Here is an 18,118-nt window from a genome sequence, read left to right as displayed (position 1 = left end):
CTGGGGTTTCTTTTTATGTCAGAATCCCAAACCTTTTCCAGAATCACCAGGTGTTTTTACAATTAAAAATAAATTACTCTGAAATAAAAAAAAATTAAAAAAAAGGAGAGAGAATTTAAATCTCGGGCATACGAAACACGCAAAGGGTTTCACGTTGTTATTATTTATGAAACAAAATGAGTCCAAAATGGAAGAGTTGTGCGTGGGAAAACTAAGTGCATCCTCTCTTTGATAAGTAGCAACTCTTCACAAAGGGTTATTGTAAAGTATCTGGCATTATCTCACAGCTTTATAGGTTTATTGCTTTTGGTAGATTGGATTCATGCACTAGTTACTTTTGAGGATTCATCCCTTCACTGTCTCTCACAGCAACACAATCCATATTTCAGGTTTTATTAGCGAGTGTACCCCTCCCAAACCCACCAAGGGACAAGGGTGTAAAGAAAATGGATGGATGGATGGATGGATGGATGGATGGATGGATGGATGGACGGATGGATGGATGGATTAGCGAGTCTTGCACCTTCTGTTGGCAACAAATTATACTGAAATGCTCTGCTTCTATCCCACAGTTTTCATTCTCATTTATCTGTCATCTAATTAAGTTCCTGCAGTAGTTCTGGAAATGTTCTCTGCTGAATTTAATTTTCCAGAAGTGAGGATCAGAATCTGCTTAAATGACAGTTTATTTTAGCTATCCTTGCTAGCTTGTCATAAAAATTTCATCTGGCAACACATGATTATGTAACTTGTCAATAGATTTAGTTTTATTTTAGCACCAGTAGAGAGCATGTTCACCACCACTGTTACCATTAAGAAAGTTTGACAAGCATTAGCCTACACAGCTACTCCATTTAGCGCAGCAACGTAAACCCCAAGAGCTGTTAGCGTAGCGCGTAGCCTCAAAACTCCTGAGTTTCAGTGGGAATTTATTAAATCATTTTCATTCTGAACAAATAGAGGTGCTGGTTTTCTTCACAAACCTGTTTGTCAATTATTACTGCTGACAGTCTTTTGTGTCAAAAGCTAAAACTTCATAGCAGACAGTAATTCCTTGGAGGGGGATTTCTAAAGCGTTATCATTCTTTTGTCTAGCAAAGTACACTTCAGCTGTACTGTAAAATGGCCCATTCAAAAACCAATTTATCACAATTAAAAACCTTCTTCCTGCACTCGGGTAACAGGGGGCTTGGACATGTTCAGGCAGGTTTTACGGTGTCATTTCTCAGGAAACAGACTTTTTCATGCGCCTGGATCAAATTGAAAAGGTTTTGCAAACTGGCCTGGTGTGGAGTTTCCCTGTGGCTGTAAGACAAGTCAATTCAGTTTAAGCCAACAGTGACGAGAGTCTTCAGTCAACATCTGCTCTATGAATAGACGACATAACCGGATAGATGGACGACTGACACATTTAAATCATGTCTAGAAAAATAAATCAGACAATTTGTTGATCAAAGTTACTTTGTAATGGAGCGAATGACAACTTAAACTGCTTTACACATTTATGTCCCTTTCAGATTTCTTATGTTTTAGCAAGACTGAAATGGTGCAGATGAATCAACAAATCTAAAAATCAGACGAGTGTACCTGGTTAAAATGGAGTTTTCACTCAATTTATTAAATTTAAGGGGCAGTATTATGTAAAATTGACTTTTTTTTAGCATTACATGTAGTTATAGTGTTATTCCCTCATAAAAAACATACCTGGAGTGTTGCTTTGCTTCTTTCATGCATGTTTGAGAAATAATTTAATCTCCCGTGGCAACCGTTCAGCTGTGAAAACCTAACGCCGTCTCTGCGGTGCAGCTTCCAAGTTTCTGAGCTTCTGCCTCGCAGAGCGTCCCTCCCCCACGACTCGTCCTCTCTGCTCCTTCAGACTAGCCAGCAGCAATTAGCAAACACTTGGTGTAACTGTGCATCCACTGAGCTCATCATATGAGCGACTTCTCAGTGAAACACTGGTAAAAACGTTGTTAAAGGGTTCATGGAGTAGCTGGGAGGAGATGAGCTGGCAGAACGGGAGTCATGAGGAGTGATTGACTAACACTGCCAAGAACCACTGGGAAAATTTTACTGTTAAGGCTTGAAACAATCAATGGAAGCTGGTACCCATCCGATGACACAACTTCCTGACTGCAGCCACTAGTGAGCAATAAATTACTGAAGTTAACATGAAGTTACAAGACTGTCAACGTTTGTCGCTTTCAGAAACATGAAGTGGGCCTTTATTTTTTAGGGTAAGCAGTGCAGACTTCTGCTGCTGAATCACAAACACAAACCTTAAAAACCTTGGTATTATTCTGGCTTCCTTTATGTCTTACCAGGATAAGTTGTAGTTTCCTGGAGTCCACAAACCTTAGAAATGTCTCTATGACTCTTTCCAGACGTCAGCAGCTGTGTTTCTCAGCGGTCATTGAATTTATTTTGAGATCTTTTAGCCTGACTGACAGGTGCTTTTTAAAGTTAGTAAAATTCAAATCAATAATCTAAAAATGTGGGTAAGAAAAGCACAAAAAAGGCTCCTAACACTTTTTCACAAAGTTGGAAATGTGTAGATGGTTCAAAATTGCCCTCTGTAGGCAACGTTAAAATTTGATGAATTAAACTTCTGATTTTCCTGTTTCTTAAAGTTGAAGTTTCCCCAAGCTCCTGGGAACCTTAGAGGCCCACGTGAGTCAGCAACAGATGAATCAACTTAACTGGGAAAGCAGAAATAGCATTTTCTCAACCTTAGTGTATCAACTGGGCACGCCCACTTACCCTGGTGAACAAAACATTATTAGTCATGAGGTCTAGCTGACAAATGCCACATGTTTCTACCCTCTAAGAAAACGGTATTCCAGTTCTCCTTAAAAATATATATATATTAATAAATGGGAAGCGAGATAAAACTATAGTCATTCTGTTTCAGGTTAGGAAAAGTTTACATTTAAATGTTAAAATTTAAACACCTGTCCAATTCAAGGGACGTAACAACAGAGGAATTACACTTATATTTTATTTTTATTTCACATATTTACACGACAGCAAGGGGGCAGAGTAGGACATGTGACAGAAGGTGAATTCAGCGAAACTGTGGCACAAAGGGAACTGACATGAGCAGGGCTAAGAATAGAAGGAGGGATGGTTTCTATTACATGTAGGTAAATCATTAAACAAGTGCGGCCACATCTAAAGAGCACAGTGCCAGGAGCTGATAAGACTTGATGTGAAATCTCATGATCCAAGGTTTAGCAGGAAGGTTTTTAATACACAATTTACTAAGGAGAAAAATCTGGAATGGTTCACAGGTTTAAAAGAGAAGCTTTGAATTCCTTTATTTTGACTCGTAATTCTTAAAAGTAATGCGTGCAGAACTCACAGGAAAGGTTTGGGTATGCTGACATGCTCTGAGTTTTATTAGCCTTGTCCAGCAAGGCTTCAATATAAAGTTAAAATAAGTGGGCTTTTTTTAAACATATAAACAGAGCCGATGTGTTGGAACTAAAATCAGTTTAAAACTACATTACACAGCAGCAGCTGTAGAAAACGACGTTGTCTTGCTTCCTGGTGGTTTAGGAGAGTCTGATCTGACCTCATCTGGTCCGTACCGAAATGAATCCCAGTCTGAGATCCAGAAACGACTCGAGAAAAACAGTGTGCTGGCCCGACCTCATAGCTCTTCCTCTGTTTTCACCTGCATGACGCTGTCCTGCTGCTCCGACTGCGCCGACTGCGCCATCTGGCTGTCGGTGAAGAGCATATTAAACTGGATGTCGTTAAACTGGGAAAAGTCCGCCGGAAAGTGGTTGTAGTTTGCGTTTAAATTCATATTCAGGAAGGAGACAGCACTGGCGTCTGCGGCGGGGTCGCCTGTGAAGTTCTGTTCGTTCAGAAACTGAAGCAACTCGTACATGGTCTGCTCGTCGATGGCGCCCGGGTCTATCGTGTATGACTCAGGAGAAGACTGAAAGGCGAGGTGGCTGTCGTCCGATGACATCACGTTTTGCGTCTCCATGGGGAAGTTGAAGGTCTGTTTTGAAGAAGGTTCTGGCTCTGCAGAAAAACAAAAATACATGGGTTATACTATAGAGAAGAAAAATGCATTTAAAAAAAATAAATACAGTTATCTGACATGCAAGTTTCCATTCAGGGAATATGACACGACTGCATCTTTGGCTTAAATGCGGTGCAGCTGGTTGGACTTTTGCCTTCGAGCAAGAAGATCCTGGGTTTGAATCTGAGGTCTTTTTGCATAGAGTTTGAATTTTCTCCTTTGCATGCCTGGGTTTTCTCTGGGTACTCTGGCTTCCTCAATTTGGTTAAAGTTTTACTAGCATCACCATTGGGCCAGTATTTGAGTCAAAAATCCAAAAGCAAATTTCCTGTGTTTCTGATGGCCATATTTTGGCAACATTTTTATTTATTTTTATTGCATTTATACTCAGATTTTCTGAGTTTTCAGTTAGAAATATAGCAGCAAACATCCAATATGGCTACTATATCTTCCGAAACAAATTGAGAGTTTTGCCTCCTGCCAGAGGAATTACTGCACTTTTAAAAACCCACACTGTTTACAGAGTTGCTTTTGACAATAAGTAAAACATTGATTAAGATATCAGATGTGTATTGATGATTTTGATGATTCAAAATGTAATGTTTGTTACTGGTTACTGTATGATGATTTTATGACCTTTTACAAAATGTTTTTATGATGGAAAGCACTTTGAACTGCCTTGTTGCTGAAATGTGCCAAACAAATAAACTTGATTGATTTTAAACACAAAAACCTAAAAGCTACGTAAACAAATGTTTCTGATATCCAATTAGTTAACTTTGTTAGCTTTACTACATTACCTGAGACATTACTGATTGAACTTTCTTCAACAGCCTTTGTTAGCGTCTAGCGTAGCGTACAGATGGAGCTAGTTATGGAAGCCAGCGGAGAGTCTGTGGCTCTATTTTCTTTATTTTAGAGTATTTTCAGGGGGAAAACAAGATTTCTCTTCATTAGGGTAGCTTTTGGGTTAACATTTAAAGCACTAAAAGTTATTTGGCACTTACAATAACTCTTCATAAATCGGTAAACGGGATCTCAGTGCTTTAGCGAGAACCAACAACGAACTTCATCAAAGAACAGGAAGGATGAGTGAGTAATGAAAAGTTGTTTTATTTTACTCTTTTACACATTTAGCCCCTTTAACTGCCACGGAGCAAAACATATTTAAAAAATTTGACACAAAGTAGGAATATTTAAAATAAAGAAAATATGCAGACAAGCTGTTACAGTTAGCCTGCTAACTGAGCTAACAGCATTAGCTGCTAACAGAAGCTGGTAAAGACAGTTTAAAAATGTCACCATCAGTTGTTTCTGACATCATTTCACTAAAACAGCAAACGTAAGTTAAACTGAGTTGTTTGGTGTCATTTCTCTTAATGTTTTGTATACATAAATCATGAATCTACTTATAAATTAGCATTAGCCACAGAAGGGTTTGGTAGATTACACAGTTACAAAATCATTTTTGGTTGCTTTACAAAAAAAATTCCCAACAATTTACGCTGACAGCAGAAACTTATTTCCTTACATGTAAATAAATAGAAAAATAGGAAGACTTCTTAGCTGTGTAACCAACAGTTGCTGTGTGGTTTACCCAAATTAGTCAAGACTGTGAACTACAAACCCTAACCCTATCAGAAAGTAATGCCATCAAAAATGTAAATTAGGAAATAGGGGCCATATTGAAACTGGATTCATTTAGCAGAATATCTTCCAAGCAAATATGGAAAAGGTAATTCTTGAAGCTGTTCAATCTTTCCACTACCCAGTGTGACGCCATGCAAGTCTTTGAACGGTTTGCCTGACATGTCACATGACCTGCTCAGGGGCAGTTTCCTACTTCTTCTATCAGGTTTCTGTACATTACAGCCGCCTGATGAAGCAGATCATGCAAATGTCACATTTTCATATGATTCACTCGTCATATGAACCGCAGGAGGAGCAGAAAGTTAGGCTGGTTTTATTCAATTAAAAAAAAAAAAAAAAAAAAACATTTCAAATAGTAATGGATCAGCTGTGAGTGGTAATGTTATAATAAAAACAAACCATCTTAAAAATCTGGTTTTTATGATTCATACTTTCTCAAAGAGAGACATTATTATTGTCATCAGTGACAATGACTCGCTCATTGAGGTTTCTCAGCGAATCATAATAACGAACAAACAAAAAGGCTCTTTTGTGGTGCGTCTGTAAAATAATAAAGACATGTGGACCCGGCTCTTGTGTAATGCCATCTGGTTCACCGTTACAGCTGAACGCAGTGAATATGAATAAGTCGTTGACTGAGGTGAGTGTAAACATCCATCCTTGGTGTTTATTTGAGAACGGAAGGCAAACCTCGCGTCAACATTTGGCTTTTTCAGCTCTTAGCTTTTAGCTAGCGTGATAAAATATGATGGCTGGTTAAGTCATTGTTCATTGCTGCAAGGAAGTGTGCAGAAAAATGGCACCTACAGATGAGCGAATGTTTTTGCAAGGAGTCCACGGCGTCTCTAGAGGGGTTGAGAAAAAAAATCTAAACTTTAGAAAACTTAATTTAAAGTCTTCAAACTAGGTCATAGTACGTTTAGTTAGATTCTCAGTTGAGGGAATTTGTTCTGTTATGTAATTAAGTTAGCTAAATAATACAAACTATCAGGTCTAACCTAGTATTTTTTTGTCTTTTATTGTCTGAATTTTCAACAATGTTACTAAAAATGTTTGAAAAAGACTTTGGTTTGATTAGGGGTTCAGAGATAATTTAGGAAAAGTTCACCTGGTACAAACTGGAATGAGAATTGCAATAAATGACTAAATAAAACATGAATAAATAACTACTTATTAAATTTTGTATTTCGGTTAAGTACAGAATTTAATAAATTTAACCCAGATTATAATCCCCTTTTGTTTTTTTTGTTTTTTTTACCACCAGCATAATTTATATAAAAACGGCGGCTGTTTGAATATTATTACTGCTCTATAATTTTACAAACATAAAGCCGCTCTCTGTTTATCGTCTACATCTTCTGGTCATTTTCTAAAACGAGCCAGATAATCGCTGCCCTTCTTCCTCCCATGGCCGTTTTTGAGGATGTGGTTTCGTAGATTTGCTGAAGCCATAAAACTAACAAAAGGCACGGGGATTTCTTTTGTTTACAGTAAGCAGGTACCACGGCCAGTCGGTTATTTAAAAGAGAAAAAAAAAAAAAAAAGCAGAACAGCAAGAGATTGTGAATGGCTCAAACATTTACAATCACAGCTCAGAAGGTTTGCTGGGCTTTAACAGAAAGAGAAGCATTGTTGGTCTAATTCATGAGTCACATCTTAAAGATAAACACGAGCGTGAAAGCAGAAGTCTCACCTGTCACACTAATGTCCCGTTTAATCGTGGCTCTCTTTCGCTTCACTTCATACGGATCTGAAACACAAAGCGGCCGAGCTCGGATTAGCACAGCGCGGTTCTCCAACCCGCTCTACCTGTTCTCTGGTTAAGGTTTGACCGACACGAGGCGGCAGCCCCGACTCACCAGGATTGTGCGGCAAGTACATGAAGGAGACGGGTTCGCTCTCCATCTGGTCCGAGACGCGGCGCAGCACGACGTTGACCTCCACCTCCTCCGTGATGTCTTGGTCCTGGTAGGGCGGCGTCTTGAACACGATGGCTATCTGCCGGTGGACGTCTGTCTGAGCGAACTCGCCGTTCGCCTTCCACGAGCCTTGCCTGAAGAGGATCTCTATGTCATCTGGCGATTAGCGGAGAAACAACAGATTGATCCCAGCAGCAATATCAGACTTAATTCTGCACGTTTTTATGCTCTGAGATGAATAAGCAGAAACTTTACGGGTTCTTTTTCTGTCCAAAAAAATGGGAATAAAATAAGAAAAGCATCCTATTTTAAATAATAACTTATGATAATGTCACACTTGCAACGCAAGCAGCAACAAACTCAAACAATTAATCGGATTAATTGATTACTTGAATAATCTTCAACTAATTTAGTTACAAATTAATCATTAACTGGAGTAAACAAGCACAGAAAAGGCCAATTTGTTTAAAGAATAATATATTCAGAGCAGTAATTAAGTCAAAACTGTACAAAAATATGTAAACATGTTCAGCTCAGACCTCCATTTTAGCTTCACCTCGTTCAAATTCTGTAAAAATCTAAATTTCCTTTTAAGCACCTTTTGTTATCTAGTTATCAATTATTAAATAGCAAAAGATTTATTCATTTTTAGTAATGCAAAAATGAATCCATGAATCAATAAATGATGAAGCAGTCCTAAAGGAAAGCTGTGTTATTGCATTTTAGGCAATAAAATGTTTTTCTCACACAAAATTGATTTGAATGGAATTGAATTTTGTCATTGGCACCTTTTAATGTTTTTCTAATATTGTTTTTAAAAAAAGACCTAAATTGTTATATAAAAAAAACCCTCAGATAGTTGAGATTTTTTATCCAATTAATCGATTAATCGTCCGAGTAATCAACAGTATAACTGATTATAATAACAATTGTCAGCTGCAGGCCTGCAGATCATCTAATATAGTTGTTGTTGTATTATATCCACATTCCCCCCCCCCACAAATGAAAAGTTTCTGAGTGGAAATGAAAGCCTCTGTCACCTTTCTGCACTTTGTCACACAGCATGTAGACCTCCGTCTTGCCTCTGCAGGAGCCTTTGGTCAGGTTCAGCTGGCAGATCTTCAGCTCCGACGTGGTCGTGGCCTCTTTGGAAGAACACAGAGCGGAGCGTGAACGAGCGCAGCTCGTGTAGAGCGAGAGTCATCAGGAAGTGCTTGGCGGTCTCTTACTCTTGTCGTAGATCGGCTTGGAGATGACCGGGCAGAGCGAGTCCTTCCTGCCGTCGTCCCACTCGAGCTGGCACTCGAAACACAAACGCACCGCGTTCATGTCCATATCCTCGATCCCTTTAGTGTTACCGGCTGGAGGAGAGGAAAAACGCCGAATGCGACGTCTGATTAAAGATTCACGACAACATTTGTAATTGTGTTTGTGTGTGTGTGTGAGGAGCTTACTCTTAAAAGGGTCGATATTTTGGTTTCTCCTTTTCTGCAGCGACACGTCCAGCTCTCTCCTTCTCACACACTGGATGCCGAGATTAGCGAAGCTGCAAATTTTAAACAAAAACGATTTTAAAAGATAAAAATAAGAGGAATGAAAACCTAATGAGCATTTGGAATGACTAACAAGAAAAAACATTTAGTGTTTTTAAGGATGCTTGCCTGTGACGTCGGGTGGTATGAGGGTTAAAGCAGACCACGCAGATTCCTGAGCCAGCGACACAGTCTTTACCCACAAGGCAGTGCGGGTGAGGCCGGTGGGGATAGTCTTTGGTGACCAAAGAAACGGTCACTGTGACCTTCTTTATGTGGTCAATGGGACCCTGAATCTGAAAGAGACAGAAGGAACAGCAGTGTTTACAAGGAGGATCAAGAGCAGCGACGGACACATCTACTGGCGAAGTAAAATAAACTCATATTTTATCGCAAGCTAAAAAAAAAAAAAATCAGAAAAATCCAACTTTCTTTGATTAGAGTACAAACCCCACAATTGAGGTAAAATTAGAGGGTCATTTCAGAGCCTATACTTTGGTATTTTTACATTTTACGGTTGTCCAAAATCAGCAAGTTGAAAGTACCGACCACAAAAATGTATTTATATTTTTTTGTATTTTTTTCAAATATTATTATTTGAAATGCAAAAACACTGAATGCTGATTAAGCCTCCATATTTATTTTAACAAACAGATAGCTGCATCATAAGGGAGGTAGAAAAAGAAAAAATGGATATATCTCAGTCTCCATCTGGAGCCTTTTTTTTAAACACTCCAAGTGGATTTAATGTAAAAAGGATGAACAACACGGGAAAGCATTTTTAGCCCTCTGTTCGCTACAGTAGAGCGAATTGGTCTGTTTCTCTCCTAAAGGAACCTTGTTAAAGTAAATTGTGCCGTAAACTCTGTGGAACACCAGCTCATTTTTAATAAAAGCCAGGCGGTAAACTGAAAGTGGGTCGTCACTGGAAGGATGATAATCCTGACCATATGGCAAAATAAACACAGAAATACTTTGGGTAAATAAATCGACCTTCTTCCACAGCCTTAACAATCCCCAGACCTAAACCTGCAGGTCGAGCTGAAGAGGAACCAGGACTGGATCATCTAGAGGAGGGGCGTCAAACTCATTTTCATTTTGGGCCATATCAAAAATCTGAACGTTCTTAAAGGGCCGGTCATGCCAGGATATATTGATAAAACCAAATAGACTGATAAAATGCCAATAAATAGTGTTTTTTTTTGCTAAGGTATGATGTTAAATGTGATATTTTATTACAGACTATAACTTGACATCAAGTCAGGCTGAGGCAGCTGTCATTTTTTAAACTCAATGTTTTTGACCAGTTTTGAAAAAATGTGCAATAAAATCAGAAAAGAAAATTGGAGATTTGTTGATTTTGTGTGAATTTAGCAGATTTGTGAAATACTGGAAGGACTTATTGATGGAATTTGGGTTTAAAGAGCCACATAAAAAGCTACGGCGGGCCAGATTTGGCCCCCGGGCCTCAAGTTTGACACAGAGAGATAGTCAAAGATTCCTATCTGCATGCTTCATCTTTATAACATAGGAGAAGATTAACGGCCGCCTTGTTGGAAAATGGGGGACAGCAGCAGGGATTTAAAATAAACAAAATGTTCATTGTGATTTCTGCTATTGCAACAAATATTCTAGGTAATTTTAGAGTAACTCCAGCTTGACTAACTTTAAATAGTCTTTTGTTTTTCGCACCTATTATCAGAACAACCTGTTTATCCGGTTTTACCTCAGATCTACATCCTTTCTTCTCTCACACTCCATCTTGTTCTGTCGCCTCTAAAGCTGCGTTTTCTCTTTCGACTTGCTGCGCGAGGTCGCATAGGGTGAGGGTGTCTGTGGCGTTTGTTTGTAGAAAAAAAGGGGATAAACCTTGAGTGCCTGACCACAGAAATGGTTTGGATTTGCGGGGACTTTCTAATAAATGTCTGCCGACCGCAGCCTCGCGGCTCCGCCCCCCTCCCCCATTTCCACACCTTGCCTCAAGCAGGGGCTCATAACAAACAGCTTCAGTTGTGGTTAGCGCCTCTAACCGTCGCGGAGGGCTCGTAAACTCCCCTCAATAAGGAAACCGAAATCAGGCGTGTACCTCTATGGTGGGCTGCGTCTTGTTGTTGTCGGTGCTGGACGCCCCCAGGATGCTGCCGGCCGAGCGACCCTCGCACTCGTAGCGGAACCTCATTCCCCGGTCCTTGGGCTCCTCCACCACCACCAGCTTGGGCTTCTCCAGAATCCGCTCCAGCATGTTGCCGTTGCTCTGCAGGCCTTGGGAGGGAACGCTGCCTTTGGGGGTCAGTGAGCAGGACGGGCCTCGACCTCGACCGGGCCCCATGGGTTTGTGGGAAGGATGACCGGACGCCATCTCGCGCAGTGGAGTGGGTTTCGGCTGTGGAGGAGGGATTAAGAAGAGTTAAACATTTAAACCTTTTTCTTTCTGTTTAATAGACTCTGGTTTGCTTTAATTACCTTGATACTTTTATTAATTTAACCTTTATTTAACCACTTCATTATTCAGAACAACATTTTTATAGCAGGAGTTTATTTATTAGGCCTTAATAAATAAATAAAACTCTCTGAAAAATTTATGTTAGGTACAACATTCTTAGCTTATTATGACTAGGAATGCACAAAAAACAAACTCTCTAGCCCAACAAAATTAAACTAATAGACCCTTAGGGCTTTGTAAATATTTCTTAAATCTCAATTTCTTAGATCCCAATTTTGCTTGCAATAATCTTATTTTATCAATTAGCACCGTTAGTGTTAATAAAATCAACATTCTGTACATTCAGCCTTCCTATTATCTACTGAAAGTCTTGCTCTCTCTCTCTCCTTCAGGCACGCCCTGGCATCATTTTCTTTCGAGTAGCTTTGTTCATCTCTGGGCTTCGGCTGAGTTTCTTGTGTCTATGACAATTTGTTCCTAAACGTATAAATAAAAGATCCGCCAACTCTTCAGATCCTGCAGATCTCGCTGATTCAGAAGAAAAACAGAACTCAAGTCATGTTTTGACGCTGAGCAAAAAAAAGAAAACAAAGACTAAGGTAGTTGATAAAAATAACCACAATTTGAATAGACTCTAAAATAGATATGAGTGGTCAAGCAAAAACATAACATGTTTTCCATTTCAGTAAAATCCTGATTCCACCACAGAAATTCCCATGTCTAAAAGAGACAGCTTCAAGTCTTTGAACTTCCTGTATTATGTCATTAGTTCACACCACAAACCTATAAATGTGTCATAGGGGCAACTATTACACAACAGACTACATTGACACGATAACATAAGTTGGTGTGAGAACTCAGGGTCAAGTCTGTACGCATCTTCTTACCCCTCGGATGAGAATTACTGCAAGCTCAACTCCAGCAGCAGTTCACATCTAGAGCATCGGCTTCGTCAACTCAGTAAAACAACAGAGGAGAGCTGGACCCAACCGAGCTGAGACAACCAGCTCTATCAGTGAGATTCAGTGGCAGACTGCTTGTTTATTCCTCCGTACATGTGCTTCCCATCACCGCACTGCGTTCAGCATGTGCTCCTTGACTCCTCCCCCTCACACACACACCCACACGCACACACATCTGAAGTCTATTTTTTTCCGTTACACCACAGACCACCAAGCCTTTCCGTTTCCCACTCGTACTTTTTAATCTGTCACTTCTACTTTCTCTCTCTCTCTCCCTAGTTATTAATTTCTGCAAAGCCGAGGTTCCAACACAATCCAAACAGAACTTCGCCAAACTCCGCCGATCCAACAACAAACCTTCATGGAACAAAGAGCTAAAAGACTAGCCATTAATGGGCCCGGGAGCTGGTTAAGGTGTCGCCTCAGAGATCAGGGTGGCGCCCCGGCAGGCGTGAGGTCATCCCTCTCAACATCCTCCGGAGCCACATACTTCTGCCGAGAGGACCCCCTCACTGTAAAACACTCACACAAACAAAAGAAGCAAGGAGCGGCGAGGAAGAAGGAACAGGAAGTCTGCTCTGCTGATTCACCAATCGCAGGAGGAGACGCTGAGCAGGGGAAAAAAAATAAAAAATGCAACCTTTAACCTTCAGTGGGTTTGGCTTGTAATCAGAAAAGATGGCAAACAGGAGTCCGATTACACATTTTCCAAGATGACGTCGCGCCCCCTTCTTTCTCTGCAGAAAGGCATGCTGGGAGAGCGCGTCTCAGACACCGAGAGTCGCTCACAGCAACAATCCCCCACAGATAACCCGAAAACAGAAGGTGAAACCACTTCTCCTCTGCTGCCCTTCACCTCGGCTTGTCTGTGCAGGCTGCAGCATCGCCGCAGCCTTATCAGATTACAACATCTCTGATCTGCCCTGCTCTCTGGAAGTCACGTGCTTTCTGATAATAGTTTGACCTGTAGTGCTGCCCAGCTGCTGATCGGGGGGGGAAATAACAGAAACCTGCAACCGTCTGCAAGCCTGTGAACCGGCTGTTTGGTCCTTCGTCGACAGACAGTCAGGAAAACAGCAGCAGCCGTCACAAAAAGAGGTTGATTACCAGAAGCAACAGCAGCTGAATCACACGATGACTAATATTACAACAAAAGTTAAACAAAAGACAATGACATCCTCAAATTGTGTGCCAATTTGTCAAAAAGTAGTAACATACCTTAAATGATAGGGAAAAAACGACTTCCAACACATTTACTTATGCTTATAACCAACAATGAGGTGTTTATAAACCAAATGGCTTAGTTTAAATTCAATATTTGACCATCAGTTCCTGAAATAAAAAAGCTTAAGCCACACAAATAATCTCTATGATCTGCAGGTCTTTATTTTCACGGGTTCAAGAAGTTCAACGGACTAAATATCTCCAATCAAATTTAGCTGTGTCTTCTTACTAGCTGATTTTCCCAGAATACAGCCAGAAGTAGGTGTTTCACCAAAGCATCGCTAAGGTAGAATGGTTGGATTTACATTTGTTTAATTAGCTTTTTTGTTCTACTGTTTACTTTAGAAAAGGACATTTCATATGGTTTATTATAAGAACATTTAATAAATGCATATGAGACACATCCACTGGCTTATCTTTGCAGGGTCATCCAGGGTCGTTCACCCTGAAGAGGTTATCAGTTCATCACAGGGCAAGAGAGAAATATCCATCCACCCATCCATCCATCCATCCATCCATCCATCCATCCATCCATCCATCCATCCATCCATCCATCCATCCATCCATCCATCCATCCATCCATCCATCCATCCATCCATCCATCCATCCATCCATCCATCCAACCAACCATCCAACCAACCAACCAACACAGAGACACACAGGACAAACAACCATGCACACACACACTCACACCTAGGGACAATTTGGAGAGTTAATTAACTGTCAATTGACCTGACAGTCATGTTTTTAGACTGTGGGAGGAAACCGAAGTACCCGGAGAAAACCCACGCATGCACAGGGAGAACATGCAAACTCCATGCAGAAAGACCGGGGCCGGGAATCGAACCCAGAACTTTCTTGCTGAAAGGCAACAGCTCTACCAACTGCACCAGTGTGCAGCCCTCAACAGAGAAACACACAACCATAAAAACACACTCACACCCGAGACCAATTTAGTCATCAATTAGCAAACTCCATGCAGAAAGGAGTTTTCTGCATCTGTAAGGCGTGTCACGACAACAAATTTGGCTAGATGATAAATTGTTCCAGAAATGATTGCGATAAACGATAATATTGTTGTTTTGACCATTTTTTAGACAATATGACATAATGGCAAAATAATAAAGGAAGAACAAATTCTCATAGATCAATAAACTTTAAATTCCAATGAACATTTAACACTGAAACTGGAACACATTTTAAATATCAAAAATAAATAAGCAAAACAACAAATAAAATCAATTATGAAGTCTGTAAACAAAATTGTCCTAAAAATGGACGCATCGGACTGAAGACTTTTATCATCTAGTTTTTGGTAGAAAGAGAGAAAAAAAAGACGATAAACAATTAATCACGCCAATGGAAATGATTGAGCTTGTTTTAATTTATTATGCAATTAATTCATTCATTCATTATTGTGACTAATGCTAGCAGAGTTAGCAACAGCCTGACTTAAAACTTCGGCAAGACATTTGGGCCCACTTTCTTAGTACGTTTTTATTTTAAAACCAATGCAAATAAACCCTTTATTTTTGAAACCTCTAAGAAGAGGTAGAAAACTGACCAGGACTCAAGAAGAAGAAGAAGAAGAGCACTTTTCACTAAAGCAACCAAAGCGTTACTCACTGCAGTGCCTCTGGGTACCAGCACGGGTTTGGTCGTCGGTTGGAGGTTCTGCGGCAGGGTGAAGCCGTCCTGGTTTAGGACATCTTCACCCTCCGTCGTCCTCCAGAAGCAGTCTGGAGGAGGAGGAAGAGGAGGCGGGCCAGGAAGGGAGCCGTTTTGCTGTTCGTTGAAGTCACTGATGATTTCTGTAATTAGGTCTGCGTGCCAAAAAAGAAAAAAGAAAATGAGGAGCTCAGACTTTGCGTGCTATAATCCACTCACTAAACACTTTGGTTTGAGAAATAAGAGGTTTATTTCATCTAATCACATTAAAAAAACAAAAAGAACAAACAAACATGCGGTCCAATGGAGTAAACAACAGGCTACCAAAAAAAACAATGTGTTCAGGTGTGTATCGAGGTTTCTTCATGAATGCCACGGGAAAGGCTACTTTATTGCTAGAAGTGCTTTAATCCCTTGAACTTTTCCACATTTGATCACATAACAACCTCAAACTTCAAGGCTTTTCATTGGGTTTTATGGGATGTGCGTGATGCTCATATCCAGAGTTATACTGTTTGCAAAACAGCATTACTCAGACAGACATAACAGAGAGACCACACAGGTTGCCGCTTAGATTTAGACTAGACGATCATGGTGAAACTGTTCTAGTTTAGCTCTGACTGGATGTTCAAAGCTCTGGAAGCATCTACTTCGCTTTCTTTCTGAATTGTCATAGGTTAAGCTTCAAACATCTTAATGCATGATGCTGCCGCCACCACCATGTGTCACCATGTTTTCAGGGTGGTGTAGAGTGTTGGTTTTACACCACACATAAGTGTACAGGGCAAAGAGTTAAACTGTGACCTCAGGTTTTCTGATTGGCTGTGGTCTGACGTGTGTCGCAGAGCGGCTTCCTGCGTTCAAGATGCAGAAAGGTAAACAAAGCACACAGGAAAGACCTGAACCTAAACTCTACATTTCACGTTTTATAACTTATTCAAGCTGATTTTTTTTTTAATATTGTTTGGGGGGGGGGACAAATATTGGAGTAATATGCCTATCTTAAGGCTATAAAAATGTTATTGCAAAAAAAAGAAAAGCATCAACATGCACATTTTCGAGAACTAGGCTCCTTTTTATATGTACTCTCCTCCGTTCACGCTCATTTTAGATAAAATGACCGGCAGAAGAAAAGTGAATCATTGTTTACTCAGACTATTGGCTCAGGTCAAGTCGGGACACAACGAAGCGTAACAAGGTTTGCCATGCCTCTGTGTAGTTACAGCGTAAAAAGCATCAAAAATAAAACTCACCCAGTTCGCCATTGGGAGTACAAGTGTGCGAAAACGCGTTGATCCCTGAATTGGGTGTTGGCTCCTCGGCTGTGAAAAATAACGATAATAATATTAATAGAATTACATGTACCAGGAGGACAGCGGTGATTTAGACGGTGACAAGCGGAAAAGAGCACATTTTAACCCCGCCATACCTTTGAAGAAGTCCATATCTTTCATCTCATGTGAGGAAGGTGAAGACCCTGAAGTCGGCCGTCGCGCGCTCGAGTCCTGTTCAACCCGGATGAGTCCAGGAAACGCTCCTCTGCTCTCGATCAGGAACCTGTCAGTGTGGGTTTCAGTCTAGTCACCAGCACGAAGTCTGAGCACTGCAGAGGTGTCGGAGAGCCTCGAAGACATGTGAGCAAAGCCGAGAGAGATGAAGTTCAGTGTTCTGCTCTGATTGGCCCGCCGCGCTTCGCGGAAATCCCCCGAGCGTCGCGTCACCTCTCCTGCGGGAAACCCCCCCTCCTGCTCCCTCCTGGAGCAGCTGCAGGTTTTACAGCATTAAAGTCTGTAGCTGAATTGACTATTACAGCGTCTTCAGCTCAAAGTAGACCTAACCTTTTTTTCTCCCTCTCTCCATAAGATAATCTGAGCTCACGTCTTTTCGCTTTCGGATTCTCGCTTCAGATCTCATGCAAAACTATTTGAAAACCAAATACATTTCAAGCAGCAGGCTGAGCCAACACTTTTAATATTGCTCCTGGTTGCATCAGCCTCTGATCCCACTTCCTTCACACACAAAGAAAAGTGGAAATTTCTGATTTGCTTCACCAATAACCTCTCTGCACGTTTAGTAGCTTCCCCCAAAGATGACGTGATTAATCGTGTGTTTTGACAGCTTTTTTTTCCCACCCAGAGTTTAGGAGGCAGTCATTGTTTTTTTGGGGGAGCAGCAGTGACACCTGCTGGTCACAAAGAGAAAAGATGATTTAAAGGAAAAGGAAAACGAAAGCAAAGCGTTTAGAGGAAGCAGTGACTCAGCAGATGCTCCCAAATCCACTGTTGCAGGATCACTCATCCTGATGCTTTTACACAGTAGGTTTCAAAGTAAAATTCCGGTAATAAACATGTTGCAAAATAGGCTTTTAAAGCAATAAAAAGCCTGCACGAGAGAATCAGACATGATCAGATTATGAAACCCAGCTACTGGTGTGCAGTTCAGAAGAATATCTACAACTACACATTGTAGATACGAGCAAGAACTGTAACCCACCATGTAAGGCTCAAATTTATTTATAAGACTCATCAAAAACTTCACAAGAATGATTACTAAACTTATTCTGAATTTTTAGTATTATGTGTACACAACACAACCCCGAATTTCAGTCAACCTCACCTCTGTTTACACCTGCGACACCACCCATGCGGGTGTAAATAAATGGCCCTTATTTTTAAACATAGCAA

At 40.5% G+C, this 18,118-nt stretch overlaps 1 protein-coding gene across 4 annotated transcripts; it reads right to left on the bottom strand.

Annotated features, from left to right (window-relative positions):
* Nucleotides 1–2,984: 2,984 nt before the first annotated feature.
* Nucleotides 2,985–17,870, bottom strand: relb (RELA proto-oncogene, NF-kB subunit b). 4 transcript variants are annotated; one of them, XM_008425760.3, is made up of 11 exons: nt 16,864–17,870; nt 16,688–16,756; nt 15,393–15,589; nt 11,224–11,520; nt 9,267–9,433; nt 9,060–9,151; nt 8,835–8,966; nt 8,646–8,750; nt 7,546–7,761; nt 7,380–7,436; nt 2,985–4,035 (listed from the first exon to the last, which is right to left on the bottom strand). In XM_008425760.3, exons 1-11 carry the CDS (start codon nt 16,886–16,888, stop codon nt 3,653–3,655), a joined length of 1,740 nt encoding a protein of 579 aa, XP_008423982.1. In that variant the 5' UTR covers nt 16,889–17,870; the 3' UTR covers nt 2,985–3,652. The 4 variants fall into 4 exon arrangements, with proteins under 4 accessions (XP_008423982.1, XP_081470680.1, XP_008423983.1 ...); XM_081614554.1 differs by lacking the exons at nt 15,393–15,589; nt 16,688–16,756; nt 16,864–17,870 and adding an exon at nt 13,070–13,723; XM_008425761.3 differs by lacking the exons at nt 15,393–15,589; nt 16,688–16,756; nt 16,864–17,870 and adding an exon at nt 12,900–13,059.
* Nucleotides 17,871–18,118: the final 248 nt, after the last annotated feature.

This window comes from Poecilia reticulata, chromosome 13 (assembly GCF_904066995.2).
Source record: "Poecilia reticulata chromosome 13, P_reticulata-male-v2, whole genome shotgun sequence".
In the NCBI taxonomy this organism is placed as follows: Eukaryota; Metazoa; Chordata; class Actinopteri; order Cyprinodontiformes; family Poeciliidae; genus Poecilia; species Poecilia reticulata.
This window is presented reverse-complemented; position numbering and strand designations above follow the sequence as displayed.

Excerpts from the sequence above, each read along its gene's own strand:
- relb (XM_008425760.3), bottom strand. The coding sequence starts at position 16,888 with ATGAAAGATATGGACTTCTTCAAAG. Across the intron at positions 15,590-16,687 it reads TACTCCCAATGGCGAACTGG|ACCTAATTACAGAAATCATC; the intron begins GTGAGTTTTATT and ends TTTGGCACGCAG. Across the intron at positions 7,762-8,645 it reads GTGTGACAAAGTGCAGAAAG|ATGACATAGAGATCCTCTTC; the intron begins GTGACAGAGGCT and ends GCTAATCGCCAG.